At 44.9% G+C, this 12,465-nt stretch overlaps 1 protein-coding gene across 5 annotated transcripts in view; it reads right to left on the bottom strand.

Moving 5' to 3' along the window:
• CGNL1 (cingulin like 1) overlaps positions 1 to 12,465 on the bottom strand; it is a 119,467-nt gene that overhangs the window by 17,632 nt on the left and 89,370 nt on the right. For 4 of the 5 annotated variants that reach the window (XM_040492807.1, XM_040492805.1, XM_040492809.1 and 1 more), the window contains 4 exons: positions 8,426 to 8,578; positions 7,355 to 7,525; positions 3,193 to 3,354; positions 306 to 395 (listed from right to left, as the gene is read on the bottom strand). In XM_040492807.1, coding sequence (XP_040348741.1) covers positions 306 to 395; positions 3,193 to 3,354; positions 7,355 to 7,525; positions 8,426 to 8,578 — 576 coding nt within the window. The remainder of the gene's footprint in view (positions 1 to 305; positions 396 to 3,192; positions 3,355 to 7,354; positions 7,526 to 8,425; positions 8,579 to 12,465) is intronic. The other variant, XM_040492808.1, reaches the window with a different exon arrangement.

Raw genomic sequence — 12,465 nt, 5'->3', positions numbered from 1 at the left:
CAAAATTTCACGCAATTGTTGGTTGAACTAATGATTCTTAGAGCCTCTGCTCTAAAAGCACTTTGCCCATCATGGCCAGTAGATTGTTACCCATAACCACTCTGGAAACTTCCACCTTGTGTGCTTTAAGTTATACGTTATATCTCCGTCTTGGTGGCTTACTATGGGGAAGACTACTCAGTCCTCCATCGTTTCCAAAGAGCAAGAACTTTTCTTCCCTCCTCTGGCCAAATCCATGGGTTTAACCTCTCACATTTCCTTTTTCACGAAGGACAATCCATTCATCATTCAACTACACACAGTACCTGTTCCCTGCTCCGAGTGATCCTCTCAGACAGCAAATCCGAATTATTTCTTTCTTCTTCCAGTTCCATCTCCAGCTGAGACACCTTGTCCTAAGAAAGAAGGAAGACACAAACACGCCCAATGGAACTTGCACTGACCCGGGTTAAGGGCAAGTACTGCCCTGTGGAAAGAAAACCTCAAGGGAAGATCAAAGCAGGGGATCCTTAGCGTTTGGGGAAAGGATGTGTCTATTTCCCACAATGCCCAAAAAACTGTGTTTTATTGCTTTCATAAGGTAAAATGTAATTGTGCATTTCTAAAATACATATTACCCCAAACCCTAACATAAGCACTAGGGATATTTTAACATGTTTCCTTCATGTCTTTTTCCCCCCTCATGAATCAAAGATCTACCTAAGGCTAAGGTCTCCAAGTTACCTGTTAAAAGGGAATGTGTGTACTCAGCTATCATCCAAGACATACTTCTCTAAATATTCCAAGCTCTGGACAATGCTTTTCTCTCTCTGCTGCTCAGGGTTTCCTAAACCTTGCAGGAGTAAAGTCTACGACATACTTTTGCACCTGCCTGTTTCTTCTAGGGAACCTCATGCACTTTGCACTGTGGAGTCCCAAATATGCACCAGAGTAACACAGAGACAGTGGTGGTCCATTCTGTTAAACCAGTCATTACAGAAGAACTGTCATCTCTTTCTTCCTCGCTGGGCCTTCATTTAACACCACGGAGTGCTAAGAGAAAAGCATTTCAAAGTAGCTGTGTGTACGAAAAAAAGAGGCTTCTAACACAAACCACTCTGCTTGTGGGGTTTGCGCACATGTTTCTCCTGTCACTAGCCAATTTGTCATATGTCTGGGTTAACTCAGAGCCACGCACGCTAAAAAGCAATTAGCATGGTGAGTTTTTAAACACGAGTCTGTAGCATCTGTACGTAAACACTGTCTCTGCAATTGTCAAAGTTGGCTGACAAGCTATGGACGCCTCTGTAAATGCCAAAAATAAGACTCACAGAACTCATGCGAATGAGTAAATGTCTGTGAATGCCTTCCCTGTTGGTGAACAAAGTCTTTCGGGAACCTAGAAAGCTCCCTCCCCGGAAGCTGAGAGTCCCAAAGTCCAATCTGGAAAGGAGAGCTGGGTTCCACACCAAGCCCCGTGTTTGTTCAGTGGTTCCTGACTCCTCCAGGGACAGTTCTGCCTTTGTCAGAAATCACCAAGGGTCCACAAGTGCTGTGTTTACATAAAACAGCCTCTGAGTTTCTGAGTCTAAAGAAAACGCCCAATTGTTGAGAAAGCCCTGGAATCCCGAGAATTAACTTGCTAAATGCAGCGAAGGAACAGGAAAGATATTAGTCCCAGCAAGACAGTCCTGCCAGCCGCCTATCAGGGGAGGAGACATGCCTCCCATGTGCGTCACAGAGGTAGGCCCTTGAGAGCTACTAGTCCTGTAACTAATGGAGAAATAACTAAACCACTGCACAGGGGAGAGTGAGGCCCAGCTATGTCACTGCCTCTAGACCTGGAGTTGGCAAAAGGTTTTAGTCAGAACATTCTAGAAGATGACACCCCAACGTTTAGGTAAAAGCACCTCCTCACACGGTTCTCTTCCTGCCTAAAATCTGTACAATTCAAAACCCACCAGGAGCATTCAGGGGGCCACTACACCAAAGGTTCTTACACCACTGCCTGATAAGGCTTTAGCCTGCTTTTAACCAGATTGTTTAGGTCCTTGAAAAATCACTTCCTAGTTAACCAGGTTGACCTTAGCTTTCCTTAAAATGAGCCCCTCTAATGAGATCAGAACGAGGACAACAGCAAAATACACAGCAATCCTACAAAAGAACAACAGAACTGTAACCAGGTTATTCCAGCCTCTAACAAGGGCCCATCTAATAAAATCTTTAATGGTTGAAACATCACTCCCTAGATAAAAATTGCTACTAAGTCTCTTGGAGGTTTTAAAAGTTATTTCTCTTTATTTGCAAAATCAAATCAAAAATTCCATGGGTTTTAATTCAAACTATCTCTCTCTGTCCTTAAGCACTTTTATCAAAACTTTGACAATTTTAACTTCTCCCCTTGATGTGGGGCTGATTCTCTTTCTCTCTCTAAACTCCATTGAGATGTGGGTGTGTGTGTGTTGGGGGGTTGTTGTGGTTTGGGGCTGGTTTTGTTCTTGAGCATTACTCTGTTTTACAGGCTCAGGGAGACTGACGTTAAGGTCCCTCCTGTCATGCTCGGTAGCCTGCTCATGTTCATATTCAAGTCCTTGATTCACACTTATCTGCCGTGTTGTGTTTTCACCCTGTGAACTGATCACCTCCAGCTGGCGATTCCAGTGAGCACATCCTGACCTACTGTCTGGGGTTATGTACATACGGTGTATCCAAACAAGAATTGAGCCACACAGTTTGCCACTAGCTTGGGCAAGGTGGATCATCTGTCAGAAAAAACGGGCCAGAGTCAGGAACAGGAATGGAGCCATGTGGTGAGGCAAGTGAGAGCCGGCAGTTAAGCAGTGTGGGTGCAAGGCACAGCTCAGCCCCTCTTTAGATGTGCAGCAGTCCTACCTCTTCTATAGTGGGAAGCATCTCCAAAGCAATCAACAGGAAATGCTCTGTCTGTGTGCCCTTATGTAAAGTCACCTGGCCTCTTTGGGGCTCTGTTTTGTTTCCTCTTGAAGACAACAAGGGCACTGTTTCCGTCATTCCTTTCAGCTCTGATGTCCTATGCGTCTACCAACTACAAGCTTCTTCCTCAAATTGAGAAATGACTACAAAGGTCTGGCTGTTCCAGAAAGTAAAAACCAAAGGCTTAGGTGTGCACGGCTTCTCTTGTGTCCCATGCTCGCCCTCCATAGGCCCCAGCTCACACTCACGCGGCCTACAGACCTCCATCTGCTTGACGAGTCTGCTTCGGTCATCTTTGAGGTGACTCTTGGCCTCCAACTCATACTCCAGGTCCTTCAGGGTCTGCTCCAGAAGTTGCCTTTTTGTAAGTGCTTCATCCTGAGCTCTCTGGTGGTCCCGTAACTCTTCCTCCATCAGACGCATCTAGAAGGAGTGGGCGGTTATCTGGGCTGTATCAGGAGCACCTGGACAGCATTTGGACAGTGCAGAGGCTGACCCCAGCAGTGATCAGGGGATGCCCACGTACTGGAGATCAGAAGACCCTGAGCAAGTTCCAACTCCCTCTGGGTCTCAGTTTCCTCTTCCTCTAGCTACAAGTAGTAATCCTTTGGGTTCTAAATTCAATGTAGTAGATGTTCGTTAGCATCTTGAAATTAAGTGTAACAGAAAATATCAGAGTAGAGCAGTACAAGTAGATATTGCTTTGTGAAACCTTTGTGCCAGATATTCATATATTTGTATGGACGTACCTATTACTGGGTTGCGATGCGAGATTTATTTCTTTCCACATAGGTCATAGCCAAAAACACTTGAAAGTCACTGAACTAGGTAAGTGCTTCCTAGAGTGCAATTTATTACCCACCTGTACCGGCATCATCTCAGTGGAGGGTCAAAATCAGGGGAAAATAATAACTGAACTAATGACCCCAAAACAACCTACGGACACAAAATCTAATAATATAAATGTGCAGTATTAGGTGAAAACCTCTGCCTCTAGAAGAAAATCCTGTATCAGCTGTCATAATTTACAGTGTTTTTTTCATCCACAAGGTGGCACTGAACTAAAGGCTTTGAAAAACGTGCCACAAAGAGATTCATACACAAGGGGCTGTCCATGTTTTCTACTTCTCTGGAAGCTCCCTGAGGGAACCAGCCACCTCAGCACACAGTAGGTGTTCCTTACACATCTGTGTGGATTGATTCAGTGAAGACAAAGGCTATCTGTTTTGTTTCCAACTTCCTTCCCTCTTGGAGCTGGGGTGAAAGCACTCTTAGGAATAACTACACCAGGGGTTTATTTCCTTCAGAGAGTATATGACAGTGAGTGGCAAACTCCATTAAAGAAGAGCATCCTTTGGGGGTGCCTGGGTGGCTCAGTCAGTTAAGCTTCTGACTTCAGCCTCAGGTCATGATCTCATAGCTTGTGAGTTCGAGCCCCGCATTGGACTCTGTGCTGACAGCTCAGAGCCTGGAGCCTGCTTTAGATTCTGTCTCCCTCTCTCTCTGCCCCTCCCCCAGTTGCACGCGTGCCCGCGTGCACTCTCTCTCTCCCTCTCAAAAATAAACGTTAAGAAAAAAATTTAATTAAAAAAAAAAAAAAACCAGCATCCTTTGAGGGTATTTTCACAGAGAGTTGGGGAAGCCTCAAAGATGGTCTTTGGGGCGGCCCAGCAGGTTGGCCTAGTTTCGCAAGTCCAGTGGAAAGACCTAAGGGAATGGGTTCCTGTCGTGGAGGCTGATCGCAACACCGGACCTTTCTATGACAACAGCATAGCCTTGAGGAAGATCTCTCCAGTTACAGACCTTCATCTGGCTTGGTGGTAACTGAACCAGAGCACATTCTCCTTGGGAGAATCATCCCAAGGAAAAACAATGATGGAACATTCTTTAGATACTATACTATAGCGCATTAAAAAAAAAAAACACACAAAAAACCTCTCCAGGGGCACCTGGGTAGCTCAGTCAGTTAAATGTCCAACTTTGGTTCAGATCATGATCTCACGGTCTGTGGGTTTGAGCCCCGTGTCAGGTTCTGTGCTGACAGCTCAGAGTCTGGAGCCTACTTCAGATTCTGTGTCTCCCTCTCTCTCTCTCTCTCTCTCTGCCTCTCCCCTGCTTGCATTCTCTTTCTCTCAAAAATAAACAGTGAAAAAAATTGTTTTTAAATCTCTCCAAAATAAAGTTTTAAATTACAAAAAAACCTCTGTGACTCAGTTTCCTTATTTGTAATATGGGATTATCATAAAACCTACCTTAAAGAGCTAAGATGAGAATCAAATGAGATTAATACCCGAAAAGAAGTTTGAGGGTCAGAAAGACTGACAAACCAATGCACAGCCCACACTCCTTTCTTGATACCCTTCCCACTGCCCAGCACATTCCTGTCTTCTAATGCCCAGTATGTCCCTCCTAACGTCTCGCAAGGGCTATGTCAAACTAAGAGTACTCAATACAAATATGCACCAGAGAATACATATAGTGTCTAGAATCACAAGTAAGCAAGTAACTTTTGAACCCACTAGTGTTACCTTTAAGTAGTCAGAACTGCCCTTTGCTAAGTGGGATTTAGAAAATAAACTGAATAGTGAATTCTGAGTCTTAATTCTCTAAAGATTACCTTCATCAGAACTTCCTAGATCCACACCAAAGGCAAAATATGTGAAACATCTATTTCTCTTAAAGCGAAGAAGGCAGTGCTGTGGCCCTGAGGATAAGCCACTTTTTTGTTAATGGACAGTTTTAACTCAGCTCAACCGAAACACAGGGTTAGGGGCAGTGAAGAGTGCAGCTTAAGCTTTTCAAGGATCCAGAGTGACCCTAGCCTGTTTATTCACTTTTGTTTTAAACAACTCCACTGATTTCCATAGCTTAATGCAGGGCGGTATCTGACTGCAGTTTCCTTCCCGAATGATGAGGTGTCTGTTTCTGCCATTTACATGGAAACAGTGTCTCATAGGGTTACACCACAGAGGAAAACCTAGGAAGGGCCATCTTTGCTTTCACCCTAAGAAATCCTCTTTTGAATTACTGCTCTTTTATAAACAATATAGGTCTCCTGCTGGCCTTAACGAATCTTTCTGGATCTCAGTTGCCTCATCTAACTAGAGGATCTCTAAAGTTCCTTCCAATCCAAAGATTCTAGCAGAACAATAACTATTACACAGAGAGTTAACAGGAAGCACTTTGCAGGGGTCATTGTGACACTGTGATTTTTCCAAAATCAAAAAGCACACCATGTGGTTGTTGGTGTTAAGACACCAAATAATCTGAATCTCCCCTCCCATTTGCCATAGAAATGCAAATGACTTTTTTTTTTTTAATGCGGAAGAGAACTGTGATGTCACTATGCTAATTTCAATGATCTGTGGAGTCCTGTATCATATGATGCTGAAGCTGAGGGGACCTGTTATCAGGGTCCTTCCAGAAGTGTTCTAGAGGTCTGTAATAAATATCCATTGTTCTCTCACACGGTTATAGCACTGACTCATGGGTAACATTTCTTTGATCATCAAAGACATTAAAAGTTTGCTTTTTAAAGAAAATCTTCTTTTCCTGTGGAATCTTGGCACTGCTTGTGAAAAAAAAGCAAGTCTTGGAATTAAAAAAAACCTTAACATTAGTGTCCAGGACATGCAAGCCTCTACTCTATGGTTTCATGTGTTATCTCATTTCATTACGAAATGATCATTATTTTGTATACTTTTAAAGAGGAAAGAGGAGATGCTCAGAAAATTGGGGTAACTTGCTCAAGGTCATCCAGCTGGCAAGAGGCACAGCGAGAAATCAGCAGACGCTGTACTTGTATTTTAGAGCCTTCAGCTTTCCATTAAAATAATCAAAAACATTCCCTTTTTCTTAGTTCTTTACGAGTCAAGACTGAAGGGAGCTAACATTTGAGTTACTTTGCTCTATTATTCCTAAATATAAAGCTAAAAATGTTTTAATAATTTCAGTACTCATAAATTCCTGAGGATTTCTTTTTGTCTCCACCCATTGTTGTTCTGAAGCTCTTGTCTACCCCAACCACCCTAATAAAAGTCTATATTTTCTAAATGAATGGCAAAAAGTGATTGTTTACTATAATACTTGCTCTATGATTAAATTAAAACATTAATACAGAGGAATCATTTGGGCACAGCTAGGTACACCACTCGTGCTCCACAAATAGCAGCTAAACAGTTGAGGCAGAAAATCTTGAATTAATCAAGAAGATGGCCACATTCAAGTTATGTCAGAGGCCCTAGGACTTTGTGTCTTAGAATGCCATTTGCCCCATGTATCCTAAGGGTTAACACTGAAGAATCAAGCACAAATGCCGTCTTAAGATCTACCCCAAGTCTCTCCTAGAAAGGTTTAAAAGCAGTAGTCTCTGAGGATAGTTTGACTAAGGGGTAAACCAGGAACTGATCCAGCCAGGCATTACCTCATCCTGCAGTTTCATGGCAGTCAGACGTGACTTTTCAGCCTCTAGGGTTTTCTCCTTCAACTGCCTTTGCATTTCTGCAAGCTCCCTGCGATTTTTCTCCTTATACTCATCCAGCTGGTTCTGGAGCTCCAAGGTTGATATGCGGGACACCTCGACAATGTCAGCCATCTGGAAGGGGTGACATGGATGTGAGCCTACCCTGTGATGCCCCATGTGGGGCCAGGGAGCGAGGTCTGGGTCCCATCTAAACACAGAACACACATCTCCTCTTCTTTCTTTGACAACCTCCCCCAAAGACTGTGCAGAGAACCTTGTCATGGGCTGTCCAGGCTCAGTCACCTCTAACTTGGAGGCAGCATGGAGGGGTGAACAAGCACACCCTTTGCAGCTCGATATATAGACCTTGGTCGTGTCTTTGCTTTGCCATGTACCAGCTACATAACTGGGACATGTACTTAAACCTCTCTGGGCCTCGGTGGCGTCCTCGTCCTCGTTGGAAATACCAGAATCACAGTATCTATCCTACAGGATTGCTGTCAGAATTAAAACAATACATATAGAATTCTAGTTACAAAATAGCTAGTAAAGTGACTGGTACATAGCAGGTTATCAGAAAACGACAGGCACTCCTGTTGGCTCCTAGAATGTGGGGAAGCCAGTCAGCTTTGTGCCCTTCTCCTTCTGGGTACTCTGGGGCAGAGATGAGCTGAGAAGACAAGTAGCAACTACTGGCGTTTGGAACTGTCTTTCACGCCCCTGGACAAAACAGATGGACGCAGACACAGAGATTGTGATTCAGGTAACACCTGTGAAGTCTGCACTTACATGCCAGGCTCCTTTGGGTAACTGTGGAGAGGAGCTGGGCCCAGATTCCAGAGGGTATTTTCTAGACCAGTTTCCCTTTAACTGGGATTCTCAACAAGGCCAAAGAGCTGCTTCAGTGAATCTGGGAATCTGACACATTTGTGCTTAGACTAAGTACAGGTTTCCTTAGCTCCCATCAGGCCCTCCAAGGGCGCTGGGTCCCAATGGTGTTCTGCCCACACCTCTCCCTCCCCTACCCCTCACCTCCTTCTGCAGTTTCTCAATGGTCTTATCCAGGTGCCATCGCTCATTCTCCATCTCATTCTTTAGTCTCCTTAACTGCTCCTTCTGCTCTGTCTCATCTTTAAGCTTCTCAGACAACTGCTTCTGCTCCTGGGTGGCCCGATTCAGATTTCTCTGCAGACAGCAAGCAAAGTATAGGGCTGTCACCTACCTACCAGGTCAGCCAAAGGGACAGGTGGCAGAGGGAATTCTGCAGCCACACTACAAAGTAATCAGACCTGCTACATCAGTGATAAGGAAAAGGAATAAAGCCATCAGAAGACACAAGGACATTGTTGGTTCTGAAATTTGGGAACCCAAATGTGAAGTTGACTTAGCCAAAAACACACATGAGAATGAAGGGGCAGACAAAGGATTTATTATAGAAATATAGAAAATGGTCAAGGCTGCTGGGGGTAGCAATTAAGGACAGTGTCTGAAAACACGGCATTTTCAAGTTCATGCTTGAAAACTGAGGTAAAGATATACATCAAACAAACCTAAAACAATGTGGCAATTTACATCCTGTGCTATACAGCATTATACTTCATGTTCTAGAATCTGCTCTGCTAATGACTCTTACAGTTAAAATAGCTAAAAATCAATCTATGAGAAAAGAGAACATTGTCCCATAGGTCAAGAGTTCATGTGGGTAGAGGAAGTTGTAGTCAACAGAATCGTGGGTTGGACTCATACACAGAAGAAAAGGGAATGTGGCAATCCACAGGTGGGTAAACTTGATGAGCAGAAGGTGTTCAATGGAAAAGGCAGTACTTAGAAAAGTGCAGTGTTATTCAGTGATTCAGCACCAAATCCTGGTACGTACCATAAAATGAAACTATCCTGAGGGCGCTGTTTGCCCTGGGATCCCCCCTGAAGCTCTCACCTCACCCAGTCGCATAGCCTGACATTCTTTTTGTAAGAACATGCAATTCTAAAACAAAATCCTAAAATATCTTAGAAAGATGGCTGAATGTTAAGGCCATTAGTGCAACGATAGCAAGAAGGCGCACAGCTCAGAAGGGAACAGCATGACCCAGATGTGGGCTGGATCATCTGGAAAATGTTATCGGGTCCTGAGGGCTGAATGTGGGTTAATATAGGTACTGCTTAGGACCTGTGTCTTATGTCCATGTAGATGCTGTGTAAGGACAATGGTTTATATTCATACAGTGCTTAACAGTTTACAAGCTTCTGTCACATGCACCAATTCAGGCATCTTGAAAGCACTCCCAAATCGTTTTGGGCACTCCTGGTTTGCAGAGTATAGCCAACCATGCAGCTGGCCAACCCTGTGACCTGGGGCCAAAAAGCCACCCATGGAGGCCTTCTGGCCCCTCCACTCTGTCAGGTTAACTGCACTCCAAGAACCAACCAACACAACTGGGCTGCTAAAGTTAATTGCTGTGGTAAACCAAGGTCAACAAAAGCTGTTGGGAGAAAAGAAGGTGGTAAAAGGAAGGTAATCAGAAGTTCAGTGTGGGGGCAATTAGCAGGAATGTGTCCCACCACAGTCCAGCTGGGCACATACCAGAAAGAGGGTCACCTCCTGGGATTTGTGTCTGTGGTTGATTTAGTGGTATTAGGGGCAAAGGGGAGCACACAGGGTAAGGCAAGCGAGGTAGGGTTCCATGTGTGGGAGAAAACTGTCAATAATGTAAATTCCTGAAAAACAAGCAATACAGAGTGACATCAATGGCTTTCTGTGGGATCCAACTCAATGCATGCCTCTACAGACCCCCCAGCCTCTCTTTTCCAACTCCTGGATCCCAATCCTGGAGGCTCCAGGCCAGCAGACAAGCCAGCCCTGGCTCCATCCAACCTCCATATGGTGTATGCATTTCTGCTTCACCCTTGGCTCGGGCAGGGCTCCCTGCCTGGCCCTGATCTCCTGTGCCACTGAAGACACCAGACTCACCCACTCTGGGCCTGGGGCCTGGCCAAAATCCTGCACTCCCCACCCCAACACACACACATCTGCTTGGAAGAACAGTTTTGCCCAACTATTTAAAAAATATTTCTTGTAGATTGCTCCATTGCAAGGTAGTGAGATCTGTCAAAGCAAGCAATAGGTTTTCTGTCTGGGTATGTCTCATAGTCCAGATTCACAATCAGGCATAAGATAAAAACACAGTGGTCAAAAATTAATACCTATCCCCAAAAGTTGTCTAAAGACGTCTTGTATCAGAATCACCAAGTAAGGACAGAGTATTCTTTGCCTTAAATGCGGATTCTAGCCCCTTGGGATGGAATCACAGTTTTTCTTAGACTGGGACCCACAAATTTAGATTTAGAAGTTACCCAGATAATTCTAACATACTTTAAAGTTTAGAACAATGTTCTGCCTCCTCATTTCTTCAAGAAATGTATTCCAATACATCATTGCTGAGAAAACCTGTTCAGAATCCACATGAAAAGAAGCTAACTTCCCAATATGCAGTCAGAGGAGTAAAATGCTGTTGCTACAGTGACTGTATTTCCAAGACCAGCAATGCAAGCCCATTAACTAATACAGGGACCAAAATTGGGAACAAAATGATCAGTGAGGGGAATCCAAAGCACCAAGTTAGTGAATATATAGTAACACCCTTCAGCTTGAAAACCACTCTCTGTCAATGGACACAGAGCCTTTTCCTAATATGACTAAGACCCCTATTTGTCCATATTAACAATAAGCAAGTGCAAGTGAGCTTATGGGCTTACAGGAATGACAGGCTTAATCAGACGGAAGCTGGGGTGACAGCCCCTGAGTTACAGCTGACCTGAGTGAATCCTAGTACAAGTGCGTTCCTCTGCCCCTGAGGAGGGGGAAGCTGTATTCGGAAAGAAAAGCTGCAATTAAGTGTTTGCAAATCTGAACTCTTGAAAACACTTCTCGGGAGTGTTTTCAGGATGCCCAAGTTACTGCATGTGAGAGCAGCTTATAAACTGTAAGCACTATACAGATATAAACTATTGTCCTCACACAGCCTCCGTGGGGACACAAGACTGAGTAGGCAGGCCCTAAGCGGTATCCTGCCACACAGTAACTGGGGACTGGAGTGGCAGAAGCACTGGGGCTTTTCCCCTCTGTCATCTTGATGCACACAAGTCCAACAGAGTGGGAGGTGAAGGCATACGGAATCCATACCATGATCCACCCCCCCCCCCCCCGAAGGAGAGAACTGTGGCTTCTCCAGAAAAGGGCTCTTTACTTCTCCACCTGCAGAAGCCATTTCTCAAGGGAAACCTAGACATCGCTGCCGAATGCAGCTCACGTAGATTTGCACAACAGCACATCCTACCCCAAGCGGGAGGGGCCGAGCCGACAAACTGTGGCATCTTACGACCCACTGCCACCTTCTGACTCTTAATAAATCAGACCTAAGTTCACACAGTCTTCAGCTACTATGTGAAGAAATACACTTCTCAATCATGAAGATGCCACGGATTGCTAAAAGCACAAAGCCTTCGAAATACAAAATGCTGTGTGTGTGTGGGGGGGGGGAACCCAGTTACTCTTTCCTCTTCCTTGAAGGGTAAGTTCCCTTTCCGTTGCCAGCTTAGGGAAGAGAGGCGTGCACAAAGTCACAGAACCACAGGAGCTGGATGTCTGGTTCCTGGTTTTAGAGAAAACAAAGTGATGGCGCACTTTGCTTCTGAGACCAGCTGAGATAAGGAAGGTGAGACTGTTGGGCCTTTCTGAGCATTTGCCAGGTGGCGCACCGGCCGCGCCTGCCATTTCCAGTTCCCACCGTCCCAACGCCGCTGGGGAAACAGGCCTGAACAAAAGCAACACGTCAGGGAGAATTTCCAAGGCAAGGCCAGAGATCTGGAGGTTGGGGTGGGTGGGGATTACAAGAAGACCTTTAGGCCCCGAGGCTATCATCTGCTCTCTCTGCGAATTAACCATGAGCTGCAGATTCACAGCTGTGAAACTTAATGGTTTGACCCAAAGATGAGAAAGACAGGAGCCTGTAACAGCTGCACCCAGCATTCAGGGTGGATACGACAGGACACGAAGGTGCAGATTTTTGACCCTG

This window comes from Herpailurus yagouaroundi, unplaced genomic scaffold (genome assembly GCF_014898765.1).
Source record: "Herpailurus yagouaroundi ecotype Mexico unplaced genomic scaffold, PumYag 184, whole genome shotgun sequence".
Taxonomy (NCBI): Eukaryota; Metazoa; Chordata; class Mammalia; order Carnivora; family Felidae; genus Herpailurus; species Herpailurus yagouaroundi.
Note: the sequence above shows the minus strand (reverse complement) of the source record. Positions and strands in the feature narration are given on the sequence as shown.